Genomic DNA, 20,414 nt, shown 5'->3' on the forward strand with positions numbered 1-20,414 from the left:
TATTACAATATAATAATCATGTTACTATAACAATATTGAATTCAAGATAGTCCTACGCAATAAAAATAAAACATTCACCTTCAAACAAATAACAAATGTTGCATTACATTTCTTTTCTGTGATCAAAGACCATTCAGTATAACGTGTCCATGTGTGGATCGAAAGATACAAGTGTGTAATCGTGACGTGCTGTGAAACGTAGGCCTACGCTTCCCTTTGTTTTCTTTTGCAAAGCTCCCATGCGCCGTGGAAGGGGGAGACGCGGGGGCGAGGAGGCGGGGGAGACACGGGGCCGAGGAGGAGGAGGAGGAGGAGGAGGAGGAGGAACCACCGAGGCAGAGTTTAGGACAGTACAGCGAGCAGCAGCCGCATCGTTTCAGCGACAGGACTATTCTTCAAGAAAGAAACTAGGCTACATATCAATTTATATATATATATATATTTTATAATGGAACGAGTACAACATGAAAACTTCCACCAGTAGTGCAGCTATAATGTTTTTATTAAATCCAACTGGTCGACGGGACAGAAAGGGGTTCGTCTATCAAGCGAGCAGTTGTCTCACTACACTCCGGCAAAGGTAACTAAAAGGGATTTCTATTGTGTTGACAGTTTGCCACGACATATTGGTTGATACTCTACACCTATGTGTCTGTTCGCAAACGTGTTTTTCGTTTTCTGCACACATACATCTAGGGGACTGCCAAACCCCAATTATGGCATCTTGTTCCAGTTTTCTTCCAAGTTTTACACATAGATTCTCGCCGGACTAGTTTTTCACCACCTGTTATTCGACGTCAGAGTGCGGGTTCAGGGCAGGCACATGATGATAAGAGCTTGAAAACGCACAAATGCATCCGATTATACCCCGGAGTGGAAGTTTGGCTGGCCTTATTTCAACAAGTTGAACAAGTTCCAGTGATTCCTTTAAGTGCACGGGAAGATATTACATAAAGCCATACGATCATAATTCCATTTTATGGGAATTGCTTTCCCTCAAATATATCTAACAGAGCTGTTGTAGTCGTCGATTTCCTAAGTCGATCTAATATAGGCCCAACCAAGAACTGAATAAATCACAAAGTAGACATATTTCTGCGTGCTGCGTGCCAAAACAGTTTTTTACAATCTCCGCTGAAATATGTGACCGACCGTGCTAAGCGCTGCTGGTGTAGCCGGGGTGAGAGCAGGCTGGCACTGCCGCAGCCTGTGGGCTGTGACCTGAGTAACAAGGAATTCAAGAGGTTGTTAGGTTAGGAGGAGTTAGGCCGATGCATTTCTCACATTTTATTGTGTTCGTTTCATTGTTGCATATTGCGACTATAATTATAAAGTTTAAAATGATTGCTGCAACATGCAACAATTAAATCATCCTTCCTCTGTGGACGTGGATTTTCAATCCTAACATACTTCCACGGACTTTGTGGAGTGTTTGAACATTACGTGACTTTCAAACCTTTGTTTCTTGCTAAAAAGATCAAGAAACAAATCCTGTGTCCTCCAATTTGCATGTAACAAATAATAATCATCATGTGATTGGATATTGTTGTTACATTGTCCAGCCATAGTATTCTGTGTTCTCCAGAGTTGATGCTATGGTTTAGCAGATTAGATGTTCCTGGGTCTTTTGTGCCCTGAAAGACTGAGCCTGTTCTCCATGGACGGGGAGGGAAGGATACATGGGTGTTTTGGAAACATGTAGGTCTCCAGGAAAGGACTTAATGTGAATGGCATTGGTAGCCATAGACCCATGCCCTAGAAGCTGCACTATAGCACTTAAGGCTGATTTAATGTCTTGACAATGTCAAGATAATGTGTCGTACAAATATGACGTATACTCGAAGATCCTCAACTTGTCTATGTTAGATCTGCTCCATGTTGGTCTCAATGTCGTTGTCACAAATTAACATAGCAGGTAAAATATGCATGCCATCTGTCTCCCATGTGTGCAGTTGTCGTTTAGGAGCAGTGCATGTCAGCTACAATAGTGGCCTACACATTTGACCTAAAGACCAACTGCGGACCTCCACTATTAAGTGCTGAAGTAATCAGCCTGGAGTGGCTGCTAAAGTAATAACAATGTATTTTGCAGTGAACAGTTCATTCATTCCATTTGTTGTAATAAAGAGGTGTTCTGAAAGTTGGCGTCTCCGTCCTAAGCCTAGTCCTGCAGGGACCACAAACCATATCGTTTGTATAGCATGCTATTGCCAACATGTATAATAGAGATAGGTTACATTTTGTGGAGAAAGAATCTCTGCGTCTCCCAAAGCCTGTGAGGTACGTGCTGTCGGTAAATCACAACACAAATGTGGGTTCATCTGCCACTTCTGCCTCAAGCGTCCCCGAGCCACACAAAACAAACAGTGGACAAGGCAAGTCTGTTTGTCAAGACTGGCGAGTGGGCACGTTGGTTGCACTTCTCTAATGGTTTGAGCAGCTTGATTCATTTAGCTGGGTTCTGGATTGTTAAATAGCCACTGAGTTGAAAATAGACACACACAAAAGCCTTACATCTTCATTCCTAGGCTAAACGATTATTTGATTTGTTGAATATATTCAACAAACAATATCATCAATCTCCAGCTCTTTGGCTCTGTGTGTGTAGGGGGAGGTGTGTTGGGGGAGATATCAAAAGGGAGAGGGAATGTGTTTCTTTGTGTGGCAGGGTGAGGTTCGGCCAACATCAATGTCTAAAATGATGAAGACAAGGATAAGTTGAAAGGATAAATTATCTGTAGTGTTTATGAGTGAGTTTATGAGTCCCCCCCCAATACACACACACACACACACACACACACACACACACACACACACACACACACACACACACACACACACACACACACAGCATGTATTCAATGGAGAACCCAATTGATGTTCTCTGGAGGTATGTGGGTTCATTCCCATTGCCTGTAGACGTGGGTTCAGTCCTCCTCTGTTCTCTGCAGAACAGCACACACTTAAACAGGTGGGGTAGTGTACAAGGTACAACTTTTCTGTCTCCTTCTCCTTCCTCCAAAGGCCAAAGAGAGAGAGTGTTACTGTGTGTGTGTGTGTGTGTGTGTGTGTGTGTGTGTGTGTGTGTGTGTGTGTGTGTGTGTGTGTGTGTGTGTGTGTGTGTGTGTGTGTGAGAGAGTGTCTGTATGTGAGCGAGTGAGAGTGTCTGTGTGTGAGAGAGAGAAAGTGTGTGTGTTAATGTAAGAGAGAGAGAGAGAGAGAGAGAGAGAAAGAGAAAATAAATGTGTGTGTGTGTGTGTGTTTGTGTGAGAGAGAGTGCATGCATGTGTGTGCAAAAAAGGTGTGTGTAATTGACATAGTTTTCGACCATTTGGACCTTGCACCACATTTACGCCAGACATGGACTCCATACAAGTGTTGTACTTGTATGTAACATTTTTAGAATAATTTACCTACAGTTTAAACTTTGGTTAACATTTAATTCATTGACATCAACTAAACCTCAATGTCATCAAACAATGTAACAGAATATTAATTAATATTATATTGGCTGTAAGCACTCATTAGTAAGGGGCTTATTAGCCTGGCATAAGGCACGCCCTCATCGAGACAGCATAAACCGTGCGCGTTTAACCTACTTTTGCTTCTGTAGACATAGTTTGGGTTTGTTGCGTTTCCTGGGAATGTGGGGGAACATTAAAGCCTATACATCAACGCCTATGCATCAACTATTCACTCTCTGTCTCTATGTCTCTCACACTCTCTATCTCTGTATTCTTTTGTCTTCTAATTCCTCACTCTTTGTTTAGCAAATGATGGTCCACACTAAGCCCTATTTAAATTGCTATTTGGTTTTTAACCATTAATAGAAAGTGACAGCAGCATGAGCTCTTCTTTAATGCATTCCATGAATTAGTTTGTTTTGGTTAGAACATTGTCTTTGTAATCTAGAAAAAAGTCTTCCATACTGATCTAGGGGGGATAGCTGGTAAATTGCCTGGCCAATCTAGTTAATTTTGGTTTACTTTACAGAGAACTGAAAAGCTTAAGGCAAAAAACATAAAAAAACATTATTCCAAAGAGAGCATAATAGACTGTAGTCTCTAATATGGTTACTCAAATGGTATGTTCTGGTTAAAAAGTACCGTATGAAATGTTCAATATTGAAACCCATCATTTGTATTTGTAGCTTTCATATTCTATTGACATTGGTTTTATATTTTTCCTGTTGTTATATTGCTGCTGATATTAGTGTTTTTCTCTTTTGTGACAGCTTTGCCACAATCGTTTAATTGGGCAGCATTACCTGCGTTACACCACTCGTTTGGTCAATTAAAGACCTTGACTTGAGTTAAGAGTATGGTTCTTAGTCTTGACAAACTGGTATACCTTACTAGCAACATAGCTAGAATACCAGAAAAGTTTCCTCACTAATTACTGCAGGGAAGGAAACGTTGGCAAGTGGAATTCCCCCATAGCTATGACATGGACTCTTTCAAGATGTCAATCTAGGAGTAATATGTCAACATAATGACATATTTGGTCATAGTCTTCGCCCCCCCTCCCCACCATTAGTCACCATCACACACTCTGTTTCTCTTGGTTTTAATCTCTTTCTATATATTTTATGCACACCCACACACACACATAAACTTTAACACTCCACATTTTATATTCTTCCTACCAGACATGCATGAATGATTGTCTACTTGTTTGTGAGCTCTGTCACTCCTCTGACCCGACGGGATATGACTAAGAGCCCCATAACACACACTAGCCTTGTGTGTGTGTGTGTGTGTGTGTGTGTGTGTGTGTGTGTGTGTGTGTGTGTGTGTGTGTGTGTGTGTGTGAATGTGCATAGTGATTGCATGTGAGTACTCTTGTATTTACGCCATACATCCTTGCTTCAATTTCGTCTCTTTAACTTCTGTAATAGCCATTTTATTCTGAAGTCTTTCCTTTTCTTTAAAGAGGACATTTATATTTCAGTCAAGATTTAATCAATGACCACATTAAGTCAGAACATGTAGGGTAGCAGTCTTGTTCAGCCGGGGCCTAAGGGCCAATTCACACTGAATCAGGAGCTGAGGCGAAAACGCCAGTTCAACCATTCACTTGAATGGGGATCGTGCATTTAAGCTGCATGACAATGGGGGCTGCATGGGATAGTGAAAAAGATGCAGCATGCCTGCAGCGAAAAGTTAAAACAAAATACATTTTTGGGGAAACGCAACCCCAAGTCATTCTGCGGTGGCCGATCACATAAGACTGCGATCAGACTGGAAGATGTCCATGGAGTTAGCCTATGCGGCAAGCACCGCAACGCCTGATTGGATGAGAACGTGCCCTAACACTGGGGGCTGGGATAGAATCATTTGCTGTATTTAGGTGGTGATTGAGGGGTAAACATGTTGAATGAATAAAACTAACAAAAACCCTTTGACATTGTTTTAAGACATCTAACACACTGTTTGAAGACATCTAACACATTGTTTCAAGACATCTAACACATTGTTTCAAGACATCTAACAAGTTTATTTTTCGTTATTTGCAATTTGTCGTTATTTGCAATCAGGCTTCCCGCATTCTGCTTCAGAGGGCTATTTTGTTATGTTAACCACAATTACTTTCACTACCCCCTCTTAAGATCAGGTGGCAACATTCTGTCAATCCTATAGTTATACATTGAATAAATTAATCAAATGTATTGACACGATATGTATAGCAGGCTGTGTAAGCTAGCTAGACCTTTGGCAGAATGCTGTGATGCAATGTACCACATGGGCGATCAAACTTCCACCTTCCCTTCGTGAAAGAGAGCTGGCCGCAGAGCCGTAGAGCTTCACCAGTGGTGAAATCAGGTGAAATTAAGTTAAAAAAAGACAGGAAAAGAAACCATTAAGGGTTTTGGCCAATACTTTGGTGAACACTTCAGTTATCAGTGGCTACCAGGCCGTTTCCTCCTGACCCAGACCATGCCTCAGGAGCTGTATGGAGGACATGATGGCCACTCCCAATGCCAAAGTGCATTCTGGGTTTACGATGCTGATGGCCCGGCAAAAACGTGTGATTTGTGAAAAATGACATAGGAACATTGCAATGATTCTGAGACAGAACCCCTGCGTTGTTTACATTTACATTTAGGGCATTTAGCTTAGACTCTTTTATCCCTTCAATAAGTACATTTGTCAGACATTTTTACCTTAAGAAGTGTGAGCACTTGTGATTAGCTAACATGTTATGACTTCCCCACATAAAAAAAAGGGAAAACAGTGTTTTTAGTTCCATTTTGAACACATGACCAAAACAATAACAACAACAGTTGCAATTGAGAGAGAGTGAGAGAGACATAGTGTGTGTGTGTGTGTGTGTGTGTGTGTGTGTGTGTGTGTGTGTTTACATCGAAATTATCAGCCAAATAGTGTATAGTTTGACCTGCTCTGACTGAACACTGGTCCTCTGTTTACCAGAAATTAACTATGAACCGCCTACGGCATAGCATGTTGTTTTGTCAAGATGGATTGGCCTCAGGATGTTTCAGAAGAGAAAAGAGTACCCCCCCAGAGACTGAGGGAAAGATAGAGAGAGAGAGAGAGAGAGAGAGAGAGAGAGAGTTGTGTCTTTTCCCACTCTGTGACTGTTTTCTTCACTTGTTCCCCCATATTCCAAGAAATGCCTTCAGTAGCCCACAAGAGTGTGTCCGTCTCTCTGTCGGTCGGTCTCTCTCTCACTCTCTCTGACTCTCTCTCTTTCCACCGAAAAACATGGAAATGTGATCTGGTGTTGTTTTTCCAACCTTCCTTATCCCCCCCCCCCCCTCCCAAATTCCCTGGACAGCCTCAGAGCGTGTGGTTTCTGTGAGTGTGTGCTGGCATAGACTAGCCTACTACTCCTGTCACACAATAGCCTGACCGGCTATGTCGCTGTGGGATTTATGAAGCACGTGTTTATATGTTGTCTTGGTTGCCCTTGTGCAGCTCCTGTTGAAATGAACACCCTCTCGCAATTGAATAAACGCGCACTTCTGTTGGTATTCACCACTTTCTACAAAACATTTGTTGCTGTTAGTTAATCAGGTACTTTATTTTTAGGGTGCCTGTGTTTGTGCGTTTGTGTGTGCGTGTGTGATTGTGTCCATGTATATGCGCACGTGTGTATTTAGTACTAATTTATTGTTATTCAAATCAGAGTGTTTTCACCAGAATCCCAACGGCAATAAGAGGTCGGGGGGAGCATGCTACTTGTTGCCAGAAATTAACAGAGCAACACTGCGGTGTTGAGAGAAAGATCGGCGGTATAACTGAGCGGAAGGGGACAAAGTCATGTAAACAGAGTTTTTGACTTTTATGCTGCGTTCACACCAAAAGCGACGGGGCGGTTAACGCGGCTTTAGAATTCATGTTTTGGAAAATGGCCTGTCTGTACCAAACACATTTGATGCTGGTAGTGGCAATTCGCTGCATTTCAAACAGACGTTCCATCTTCACATTGCACACATGGCAATTGCCCAAGAACAGCTGTGTTGTATTGCATGCTTGAACACTATTGCCTGACTGTTTTAGTGCTTTCAAATTAAAGCCACACTTTACAAATATACAAATACTTATTGTCACTCTTTTGCACGTCATGCACCCCATTCGACAAACAGCATTTCAGGGCAACTAAATGGATAGTAAGCATGCTTTCGAATAATTGAGGATCTATATTTTAGTCAAAGTAAATACAGATGATTGCCACATTTGTGCAGACCTACTTTGATGGTTTTTCTGTGGATCACACTACTGCAGTATCATTTCCTATCCTATCTTTTCTCAGGCGCCCAGGCAGCCAACGTTAAGAGGGGACAGCATCGGAGTGGAGTGAAGACCACATCATGGCATCCAGCGTACTCAGTCCACCCCAACGCAAGAGGGCCAGCTTCTTCAAGGTAGGCTCAGGACCCCCCCCCCCCCCCCCACCCCCCCTTAAGTATACTCAAAAGTGTACTTAAAGGATGACTAATGACAAAGTCCTTAGTCAAAGCCATAACTAAAACACTGTCACCGGTTTGCTTGTGCAGGGTACACTGAAAAATACTCGGTCACGTGACGTCTAACCCACAAGTTAGTTGAATTAATGGAAAGGAGGGACCCAACGCAAATGAGAGCGGAGCGCATTAGTGAGAAAAGAGGAGGGAGGGAGGAACTGGAGTCAGGCTTGGGTGTCAGTTTAGCGGTCTGGAATCTTTTCTTGTTGTTCTTTGTTCTTTGCTTTATCCAGTTTGTATTCCAGGTGGTGGGAGGTGGAGATGGAGCCTTGACTTGATCATTAAATCCAACAAAAGATACTGTAATGACAGCTTTTTAAATTCCCATTAAGTCCCTTTCATGGGCTTGTCCCCCTCTTGTTTCTTTCATCAAACAACCTAGATGTTTATGTGGGTTATTGTTTTCCAGACCAAATGCAACATGGAGCTCTCATTGTGCACTTTTGAGGAGCTGCTTTCTGAATTTCATTGTACTGTGTATAATGACAATAAAAGCTTTCCATTCTTCTATTTCATTGGATGAGGCGTGTGCTTAGTCATGATCTGTGCGCTGTTAGTCTAAGAAGTGCTGCTCAGCATCGTACACCAAACGGTTCCAAAGACCCATTCCTGTCAATCAGGCCATTTATAATGGGTTGGGTGGGGAGCGAACCTTCACCCTGTGATCAGACGCTGTGATAATGAGAGACCCGTCTCTGACAAGCCTATGCTGGGGTCACAAAGTCTCAATTAAACCACATCCAAATCCAAAATTAATGTGAGATCATCCCAAGATTTATAGTCTGGGGCTGGTGGCAAACCATTCTAAGAGTAAAATATCTTACCAACTAGCCAACTAACTATTTTTATTCCATGAAAATGCCTATTGTAAATTTAAGAAACGAGAAACAATTTGCTCATAAAACCTCTCTGAAGATAAGTTAACCTTTGCATCATCCTTAACTATAACTTGTAGACGTAGAATTGATGTATGTAGAACGTAGAAAATGTTCTACGTACGTAATGATAAACAGCATGAAGAGCAGACAGAGACAGGAGTCAGTCTGAGCTAACTTCTATTTTTTGTCTGAGGACATTTCCTCGAGAACAGGCCTGGCATCCTGCTGCTTATCAGCTGTGCTATATATATATATATATACATATATATATATATATATATGTATATATACCCATGTGATATATATATCACATGGCAACTGTCAGCAGGGAGAGTGATAAAAGAGGGTGATATGGTGACATTAATACAAACTACAGGGAGGAGGGTAGTCTAGCTTTGGATGTCGAGGAGAACCGCCTTGTCTCTTGAAGAAACCATGAGAAAGAAGCTCCAGGAACAGACACAAGTACTGACACAGACGTGTTGTTCATGTGTGCTGATCGAGGTGAGCAACACGGGTGTGTTTTTTGCAACCTCAATCCGACCTGTCCACTTTCGGGGAAGGCGGTCCTCTTCCATTGTGTATTGCACACATAACCGCCTTCACATCCACCCAAGCAGATGTTTGTGGATTCCATAAGCATAATGGAACAAAGTGCCAGAATGTGATTTTAGTCAATGGGCTGCTACCCTATGCAACATGGTCCCTGTGGGCCTTGTATTGGTCAGTGACACACACAGACACACTTTTACACACCTGTCTGAAAATCGAACCAAAATCGAAAGGCTATTAGAAATGTGATTGCATTTCTAGGAAATTAATCTGGATGAGCATCCAAGACAGAGGAAACAGAACTTAAGAAATGGCGTCATACTGGCATGAAACTACTCAAGCGAGTGAATCATTCAGTTTTATCTCTGATTTCATCAGAAGGTGTTCACCGATCCAGACCTGGGAAGTCTTAAACAGTCACAGGCCTGCTACTATGTCCCCTGGTCTACCGAGTGTTCCCATGCCAGTGTATTGCTCAACGTTTTACTCGTAAATGGGAAATGAAACAAACAAATGTGATGTGTGTGTGTGTGTGTGTGTGTGTGTGTGTGTGTGAGGCTGTGTCTGTCTATCAGGGTTACACATTTTAGGGAATTCAACTTGGTTCTTCACATCAAAAACGAAACGGTCTGGTCAGTGTAAACTGCTGCTCATTCAACTTAACAAATTTAAAAAAAAAAATTATTTAACAAAAAACTAAAGGTTTGTTCGTCTGGAATAAAAGTCTAAAAAAGATGAAGATGAAGTTAATGCTTTGACTTGCTTGATTCACAACCCCGGTCTCTATTATTTTCTGTATTCTGGTCCCAAATCCCTAGTCAACAAAGGGGAAAACAAGCCGAGTCTGTTAACAGTGGCCGGTTTCAGATGCAGCAATGGTTTATTTGGGGTGTGCATGAATGACTTGTGTGTCTGTGAGTGTGTTTGAGGGGTGGGGGTGCTTCCCTGGCTCAGGGGAGCGGGGCAGGGGGTGGGAGGGGGGGGGCTTATTTAGGTGGTAACTAATAGCACTGGGTGGTTAGAACTGGAGGGCTGACAAAGAGCTGAGCCCGTGGAGAATACTGGCGAGAAAGGGGCTGATTCAGCACATCTCAGACGGATCTCGCGGAGGGGTGAATACGAGGCCATGGCCGCAGGCAGCCCTCACTTAACACTGGGGTGTCGGGTGAGACAGCAGATGTAGGGTGGAGGTATAAAGACTTCTGTTTGGAAGAAAATCCTTAAATGGCTGCCAACCACCGTCAGGGGAATGCTGAATTATGTATTTATTTATTTGAAGTGTGTTGAGAAACGACAGAGTCAATCTTTTTGTTGTACGCTTGCTGACTGTCAAATCTTTGGTGAAAGCAGAACATTAGCAGTAAAACATTCTGCAATGTTGCAAGGCGGTTTTTGCCCCTAGAGATTTACCTCAATAGTTAGTTTCCATTTCAAAAAACTGCATTTTAACAATATTTGATTATTGACGTTATGTTTTTTATTATTCTCTCCAAATTGAATGTTCATCTTCACTTAGTGGTCACACAATAATAAATAATAATAAACAATAAACACAACATATTCTAGAATATTGCATTAAACCCCATTTGAGAGTAATAACTGTGGCCAGGTCTGCCTAGATGACACACCAGCGACACACCATTTCTGACGTCTTTTCATTCCAGATGAATCACTACTGTCTCTGCTTCGGTCTGTCCATTGTTGCCAACTGGGTCGCTGGTCCTTTGTGATCAGGAAACCGGCTGTACTTGAATCAGGAGAGCTGGCTGTAGTATTGCAGGGGGTTTCCTCTCTTTTGATGCTTTGTTTATAGGCCTCTTTTGTTGTCGACAACAGATAATCTAACCTCCTCTATCTGAAAGGACATTTACAACCTGGTATTTTCCTCAAATAAAGATGATTAAATGTATTTAGCTGTTTTCTTCATTGATAAATTGTGTGTTTTATGTGTTTCGGACCAATACTACGTGTGGTCAGATGAATTGAACTAGTTACACTGTAACAAAACAGCCAGACTTTTTTGTGAATGGTTGATGTTACCTCATGTTCGGTCCACTCTCTCTCTTTACCTTTCGCAGCTCATTGACTCGTTCGCCCTGGAGATCGGGACCTTGAAGAAGGAGATGGTGAGACGGGCATCGGAGTCGTCAGACAAAGGCCCCGCCAATGACAGTCTTCACGGGTAAGCAAGAAATCATCTGGTCCACCAGCAGAGGGTGCTGTTGACACGGCATTCAACATTTTCAGTTTCAGAATGCAATGTGACTGAACAGTAACCAGAGAGTGATCAACTTATGGCATGGCATTTTAAGCAGTGGTTGACTTATCTTCATTTACATTACATGTAAAATAAATAAAAAATGGTGTTCTTTGTACAGTTCGTCACTGATACTAATATAATATAATAATATAATATATATAAACGAATATACAATACAGTGTGAGATAGAGCCAACATTTCTCAATTATCACGATTTAGAAAGGCGTTAAAGTCCATCCAGAAGGTTTCACTACGTCTTCTTACTTCCGACTTTCTTATTGTCCCTCCTGGATCTACAGGCTGAGCGGGGAACTTGGCGGGCTCTTTCTGCAGGCTCCGCCTCTGCAGCCGTCAAGCGGCCTGGGGGCGGGGCCCGCCGGGGCCCGGGACTCTGGCTACGACTCCCTGCACCGGCGCCTGAGCATGCTGGACCGAGTGTCCCAGACCCACGCCGTGTGGCTGCAGCTGGGCCGCAGCCACCAGGACGCCGCAGGCCTCCTGGAGAGCCAGGCACCTGGGGTGAGACGGGGGCAGCAGGAAGTCAGCCAGGCTGAAGTCATTCACTCATGTAACATAGAGGCTTGCATTCAAATATCGGTATAATGACATTATATCTTTTATCATAATGTTCTAAAATGTATTCTAAAATGATTATTTCCCCCCCCAAAAAAAATACCCATACACATAAAGGCGTCAACTATGACTTTATGGTCCAATTCATACTTTGCGGTCACGTGACTACCATGGATACCTGGAGGGAAACAAGCTGGCAAAATGGCGACGAACAACGGCCAACCAGGGGAATTGCAGCCTTGCAGATTTCCAAAAATGTTAAAATTAGATACGAAGAGAAGATAAACATACTCGGAACTTGGGATTCATACACAACACCCGCTGATGTATTCATTGCTTTGAAGCTGGCAAAGACTCTACCAGACTTGGAGTTTGGAGATATTTACATTTATCTCATAGAGAATCCGTCACCTTATACCGCACAAAAATTTAAAGCCTACGGATGGGTTAACAACGCTGTCGTATGGGAGGTGAAAAACAGGAATATCTTCATAATCAAAGCAAAGGTGAATGTTACTATTCCACCATCCACTATGAAATGTCCTCTTTTGTCCGCGATTACATAGCCAATGTGGTGTTATTATAGCCTGATCATTCACTAAAAAACACATAGAAAGATTAAAGCATCCAGCATATGATTTCAACAATGTGTGAGGGCAGGGATGATCACACAGTTGCTGTTACAGAATGCTGCGTGATTTAATCTGCACAGTGGAATGAGCGCTGGGTGGAGATGTTCGCGCATTTCAGAAGCAGGGAGATTCTGTACAAAAATATGTCTAATTTGTCAGTTTGCCATGTGTATGCCTGGCACAAATGCTTCCGTTTAACTAATCTTTCCATCATGGCGGTATTTGGACTGAGAGGAACCTAAGGACCATTTGTGTGGTAAAAGTGGTGACGTCCTAATAAGGTTACTAGGTTTCGTTGCTGGAGTTCTTGCCCGCCAGCCAGTCGTTGTGACGTCACGTGCAAAGTATGAATGACTAATGTACTTTTTGTTTAAATGGTACATGAGAAGATGGCAGTCGTATGGCAATGACCTAATAACATTAAAGTGATGTGTAAGACTTGCGCATCTGTCGTTCACACTCACCCAATAACAGTCAGCAGTCAAAGCCAACACACTATAGTCGTGTCAAAACTCAAAAAACTGTGACAAAAATTCACCAATATTTTTCCTGGTTTTACCACTCTTTTTGTCGTTGGCTTTAACTTACACTGAGGTATTTTTTTGGACATATAGTTAGCTCTGCCAAAGCAAGAAATAACTAGTGCCATGTGGTAGGGTATGCTAGAGTATTTATATACTCCTCTACACTCTTTTATACTCCTATATACTCATCTCCTGGAGTAACTGCAAGCAAAATAAAGACAAGATTTCTCGCCAGGTTAAAAAAAATAAAAATCAGTATCACGTCTAGGGTGAATTGAATGTAAGTTATTTTTGCTGTTTATAGCTATCAGCATGTTTTACAGATGTATCTAGATCATGTTACTTAAAAAGTCATAATTTTACTCCGTAAAAGTAAACCTTACGCATCGCCACGTTAATCATCAATTAATTAAACCATGGCACAGACGCTACATGCATCCACTGCAATGTTTTAACCATGCTAAATAGCATAGCATCCACGGTATCAGCATCGGTCAAAAGGTGTTCTTACAGTCGCTGGCCGGGTTACAGTAGACAATGTAAGACAATGTAAGACAATGTTAACAGACCGGGTCGGGGGCCCCAAGGTCAAGGTGCATAGCTAGACATGGACAATAAACCCTTTGAAGTGTTGGGAGATTAGCAGGTCGACTTATGGGTACTTTTCCTCTTGGTCTGCTCACAGACATTTGTGGTGAGGAAGTCGAGCAGCCTGCAGAGGAAGGTCATATCCCTGCGCTTGGACAGCGACTCAGGCCCACCTATCAAAGACTTCCTCATCAAAGAGAGCCAATACAGTGAGTATCAAGGGAATGTCTTCATTGATGTATTATTTTGGCCAAAAGTCTAAAATTGAAGTCTAATATCTAAATATAAAGCTGCACTATGTTAGTTGTCTCATTTGCAGCATCCAACAATTCAGATTCGCCCACGGTGCAAAATAATCGGTGGACGGATTGAGTTGTAGCTTGCCATGTTTAATGGCCTAAAGAGCTGCGACAGAAAAGCTACCATGCAGGTTTTTAAAAAAAGAAAAACAATTACTTTTTTTTTTTTTTTAATTAGGGGATTTCCATAAGCATACTTTAACTGTTGTGGAAACAACAATGTTGATGTTGGTCATAACTGTTGCTTTATTGCTTTTGCTGTGTTACCACAATCAAGATTGATTGATAGATAGATTGTGTTTTGATGAACTGCACGTCGACAACCTCACCCCGCAGCCTGACCTATGACCACTAGATTGGACCAATGAAACGAGAGATAAAAGTGGCAGGTTCTGAAAAGTGAGATGATTCATGAGATGATTCACTCATAGCCCTTCACAGATTTTGAGAATTCCGAAGAAGAGTCGATATAGAGAGCTTATATATTGTTGTCAATACATTTATCAAGAAATACCTGTGGAAAAGATGTTTCTATTAATGTTTTTGCATCATGGGTCCTGGGGGGGAATTCCCCTCCAGAAGTGATGGATGACATGTGTGTGTAGTCTGACCTTCAGATCGATAAGCATACCCCATCCCGCTGTGTGATTCCTACAGTCGTCAGTGTTGTTCCTATTTTTAGTAATACTTCCTTCAGAGGTGGGACTTTCCTGAATCTGATCACCAGCATCTGAGAGAGTTACACTAAACACATGCGTACCTGTGTGTTCACATTCCTCTGCCTTCTGTAACTGTCACTTCCTATTTATATACTAGATTAAAAATGTGTGTGAGATGTGCAGACACTGTTGCTAAATTGGTCCATGGAAGAAATACAGCATATGTATTCACTTTAGGGAAATCCCATGTAGTCTATAAAGCAGTCTGGCAGACGGGGCAAAAATAGGACTGCGTTTAGAAAGCTTTTCCATTGGCTGGTTGTAACTTAGATCGTCTCTATTTAATGAAGTTATAAGGAAACGTCAGACCCATATATTTCTCAATACTCTAATTGTGATTGGATACTTTGGTGTTTCCTAGCCTCACATGCAAGAAATGAAACTGCTAAATGGCTCAATGGGTTAAAGTTACAAAGAGAGAGTCATTGCACACTCACAGTGTAGATTGTCATATGTAGTCATAACTGGGCATTCAGCGCTGATTGTTTTCAACTCCTGCCAAAATCCCAGATACAGTGGCGGGTTCCAGCATGTGCCGTGATCGTATGATTTAATATTGCATGATTTACATCGAGGGTGTCACAATAGACCTGTTTGCGTCAAGCACCTCAAGGTGCTTCATTCCATTTGAACCCTCGTTGAAATTGATGAGCAATGGGGAGCCCTCGACCGACAGACGCTCGCTAAAGCCTTTGGTGTATTGTTTGAGGCCGCCGATGCACGGTCAACAACAACAATCCCTGTCATTGTAGGCTGTTACAACACAAAGCCGCGTTATTGTTGAGCCTGTTATTTAACCGGTTATTTCCTCTCTATCACATAAACATCTTTGTTCGGTACCCTGAAGCCTCGCTAGTGTTCTCCTCAGAGGAGACGTGGCGTGACACGGGGACATCGCTGGTCTCGTTGCTCCGGCTGCAAGGACACTGAGAACAGAGGGAGAAGATTTAGAGTCTTGTTAAACTATGCAGTTTAACAAGAGCTAGGTATCTATATACAGTATATCTATGTATGTAGTTAGAAGTAGACTTGGACTACTTATAATTGCTATAAGATTTATGAATTAGAATAGTTACAGTTAGACCACCATAAGTTAGAATAAGTTAGTTAGAATAGTTAGCATCAGAAGGTTGACACACAAGCACAAGCACAGCTTTTTACTCACTGGCCCACTGCCATTCCCCACATGTTATGATTTACCCCACTTTCCTTATTTCCTCTGGAGAATGGAATGCCCTTGTTCCTCTCGTTCTCTCTCCCTATTCACACCTCGTTTAACTCACACAATGATAATGTCACCTTGAAATCTCTGCCCTTTCTGCCAATTGCGTAATTGTGTAAATGCTCTTCCTTGTCTCCTTTCCGGCAGAGATCTAAGCCAACTATAGCGTCGGGGGAAGCGATGCTACACTCTTATGACACACACACATGTTGTCAATTGGCTGCTGATGGACGGCTTTTTGATGCACTGTGTAACCCTCCTCTTTTTGCTGGAGAAGGGAAGCAAAGAGCCTTCGTTCATGAATGAACTATTTGAGCTCTGCTAGAGAAAAGCTGCCAGTGATGCGTCCCTCTCCCCTCCCTCTCCCGGTCGCTCTGTTAGTATTCCAGTCAATGCTGTTGAGGAATTCCACACAGCTTTGTAAATAACCCCCCAGTCCTCCATACCGCTAATGGGAATGCATGTTGTTTAACCATCCTATAGCGGCTCAAGCAACATGAATGGAGGGCTTTACAACCTCATTACGGCGTTTGGTGTTATTGCCCAGTAGCCCTGCGTTGTGGGTTACTGGATGTATGCTATGGAGGGATGTGATTGGGTAACGCTTGTTATAATCACTGTGTCCTCCCTCAGCTTTTTCCTTGGAGGGATCTGGCCTGAGCTTCGCAGATCTGTTCCGTCTGGTGGCGTTTTGCTGCATCAGCAGGTGAGGTTCTCTCTGTGCACATGCATGTGCGCACACGTATACACTCACTCAAACAGACATACTCTATAGTCAACCCCATTCATTTTGTCCTGAATTCCACCTTCTTCTTATGCATTTGATGTACTGGGGCTTACTTTAAACATGGGCACAGACATTTGTATTTTGTGTTTCTAGTGGTTGGTATATTATGTTTTGTGATATGTTATGGTCGATCCCTAGTATTTCATATGCTAGCTCTGTCTAGGCAAGTTGAAGTGATTATGTAATTGAGATTTTTTTTACTTGCTAGAGGGCATACTACAGTCTAAAGGGAGGTAGTAGTAACTTTGAATCCATAAAAGTCTTTTCAATTCCCATCTCTCCTAATCCCATATATATCGCTCTCCCCATAAAGTATCTTCTGGGTATAGAGTTCACTAGTCGTCCAACCTCTAACCCCCCCTTCCTATTCTCTCTGCACCCTATTTCCAGGGATGTGTTACCTTTTACGCTGAAGTTACCAGAGGCCATCACCACAGCCAAGAGCCCCACGGACCTGGAGGAGGTGGCGAAGCTGGGAGCAGGTTGGATTCTTTTAGATCTTCTCTCACGGCAGCCACGGCTTTGTTCAATTTCGTTTGTGGATGACAAAAGTTATGATGAGTTCATGTTAAGTTGACACTTTACTTTCAATCAGCCCTGTGTTTCTTCCGGATGGCTTTCGTTTAGGTAATGAGGAATTTCTCAAGGATTCAGTGATTCAGTGTCCTTACAAAAGCACAGCGTAGCTCTTTAGTGAGGTAGGCAGCATGTTGTGTATTAACTGCACCTTCAATGGCTATGGAAATGGTCTTCTACTCTGTATTTCGTTTTGCCATTCTGTCCATGACCAAAACAATCAGTGAAAGGTAACTTCTTCCGGGTTTCATGTGAATGGTGCAATAGGTATTACATTCTCAAGGTTTTAAATAGATTGAATTATAGAAGCAGTGCCATCTGAAGTCTATGGTATTTTGTAAAGTCAGGAAAGATCCACCAAAACAACTTCCAAAGTGGTGGTCCTTCCCTCCATCCACATCTGTTCTGCAGCCAAACCAAAGCTTGTAAAATAGCCACATTCCTGAGCTAGCCTGGCACGTAGCTGGCACACCAACAACCGAATGACTCAATCCCCGGGGATAAAGGCCCTTCTCAGGCCCAGATCAGTGCTGCTCCGTCGGGCTTGAACGTGAAACAACCGCTGGGTGTGCTTGTGTTGGCAGCTCTCTTCACCTGAATGACAATTTGGCCATTAGGGCTACACTCCATATGTGCATTAAGCTAAAGATAAGAAGCAACAACTTCTCAGAGCTAAAAATGTAAACGTCCAATGAAACCACAAAGTTTAAAATGTCAATTAACGGTGTCTTGGCTGTTTGTCTTGTGTGTTGGAAAACATAAATTATGTTAAGAGAATAAGAAGAGAGAATAGACCGAGGTTTGAAGGATATACAGTATGCTGTCCAAAAATGAAGCAAAGATCTTTTTCCAAAAGCACACTTCAACATGCCGTGTGTAGTCATTAACTAGCATTGCAAGTTACTACAATGCTCTTAATTCATGGAAATAGTAAACAGATTAAGCATGTTATTGTAAACATTTAAAGTCGCAATGTGTAAGATTGAGCCCCTAGTCTCAGTCGTAGGGATGAGACTATCATAATTCCCAAAACGAAATAAGTGTTCCGTCCGCTCTAACCGGCTGTGCAACTGTGTAACACAAACCGTCAGACACAGTGTAGCTCGCTGCGTGGGTGCCATGTATGGCATGGGTTTGGGTGTGTCCGTAATAAGACTAGACATGTCATGCAGAACAATCTTGCGAACAAAGAGAGCATTTTTTTATTTGTAGAATATATATAGTACATGATAAGTATGTGATTCAATTGAAATCACTATTGATCAGTTTTAACTACAGATATGTCCAGGTCATTTTAAGCTTGTAGTTAGATTAAATGTTTTCTTACGTCAAATATTTGCATTGGCAGCGTTCTTCCTACCTTACCTTCTGTAGTTAATGACATAATACAGCTAATCACCACAGATCGAGCCAGTTATTTAAACCAGTCTGTCATTACTCACTCAGTGGCCCTTTCCAGTAATGAAGGGATCAGTGGCCTGTAAACTCAGATGACATCTTATTCAAGTGGAAAGACGTCAGGCCTCTTATGTACTCAAAGGCTTTTGGGTTTTCTCTCCAGTGGAACAAAGCCTACCTATCTTACATGGTAGGTGGTATGGGCATATGTATGCAGCCTTGTGTCTTTGATACTGACTTGTTGTTTTCGGCAATAAATGTGTGCTTCCATTGAACACTGCATAACACCCTTTATGAAATATTTAGACTACAGACTACAATAGTATTCTTGGGAAACACAATGGAAAAGTAGATAGCTGTGTACCTCTTTCTCCACATCTCATCCACACATAGAATAACCTCTTCCTGTCTGACGACTAATAATAATTGTGACGACTAATAATTAAATAATGCTATCGACGATAGGCTAAGCTAAAGCTATGTTGGCCTGATGCGTGCAAGCCCATCATTGACATTTTTGCGAATGCTTAATGTCTCTCATTAATCACTCCTATAGTCACTGTGTGGTATTCAAGGTAATATAACGTAATGTATTGTGGACACACATTGATGAAGAACAAACTAGAGTAGAGTGGCTGGAGACTATGGGCTGGCCTCGGTAGGTGTGTACATAGGTGCGGGCTCAGTACCTTTATCTGTATCAGCGGGTCCGTGCTGAGATTTCGTAGCACCAACCCTCTTTTCTGTTTGTCCTTCACACACTGGACTTTCCAGCACAAGTGCCACAATGCCAGTAATAAGCAGGAAGCAATTCACCCAGTGTGTGTGTGTGTGTGTGTGTGTGTGTGTGTGTGTGTGTGTGTGTGTGTGTGTGTGTGTGTGTGTGTGTATGCCGGTGTATGTTTGTCCCTGCGAAAGTGCAAGCACATTAAAGCAATTCAGGAGTCAGAAGTCCAAATGTGTAGGAGAACCGATGATTCCCAGGAGAGGGAAAAATAAACAGAAATGCTTGAAAAGAAAGCAGTGAAACTATATAGATAGATATTAGTATATATTGTGTGTGTGAGTATAAGTGTGTGAGTATAAGTGTGTGTGAGAGAGAGAGAGAGAGAGAGAGAGAGAGAGAGAGAGAGAGAGAGAGAGAGAGAGAGAGAGAGAGAGAGAGAGAGAGAGAGAGAGAGAGAGAGAGAGAGAGAGAGAGAGAAGAAGCCCATGAGTAGGATGAGAGCATGTTTGTATTTGTAATCCCATGAGGGGAAAACAAAGGGCTTTTCAGAGACAGGGAGGGCGGGAGAGAGAGAGAGAGGGAGCGAGTAAGGGGAGATATGGCTAGAGGGACACAGGGAAAGAGAGGGAGAGAAAGAAGGAGGCGGGAATGCTGTGTTGACAGAACACCCACAGTGACACACGCACTCAAAG

At 42.4% G+C, this 20,414-nt stretch overlaps 1 protein-coding gene across 1 annotated transcript in view; it reads left to right on the plus strand.

The window, feature by feature from the left end:
• The first annotated feature begins 370 nt into the window (after positions 1-370).
• Positions 371-20,414, plus strand: part of rin2a (Ras and Rab interactor 2a) — a 30,692-nt gene continuing 10,648 nt past the window's right edge. Inside the window, 7 exon segments of the mRNA XM_084471030.1 lie at positions 371-580; positions 7,777-7,888; positions 11,496-11,599; positions 11,977-12,196; positions 14,092-14,203; positions 16,868-16,940; positions 17,412-17,503. Of these exon segments, the coding sequence (XP_084327156.1) occupies positions 7,835-7,888; positions 11,496-11,599; positions 11,977-12,196; positions 14,092-14,203; positions 16,868-16,940; positions 17,412-17,503 (655 nt within the window). The 5' untranslated portion in view covers positions 371-580; positions 7,777-7,834.

Source organism: Micromesistius poutassou (genome assembly GCF_964030765.1).
Source record: "Micromesistius poutassou genome assembly, chromosome: 7".
Classification (NCBI taxonomy): domain Eukaryota; kingdom Metazoa; phylum Chordata; class Actinopteri; order Gadiformes; family Gadidae; genus Micromesistius; species Micromesistius poutassou.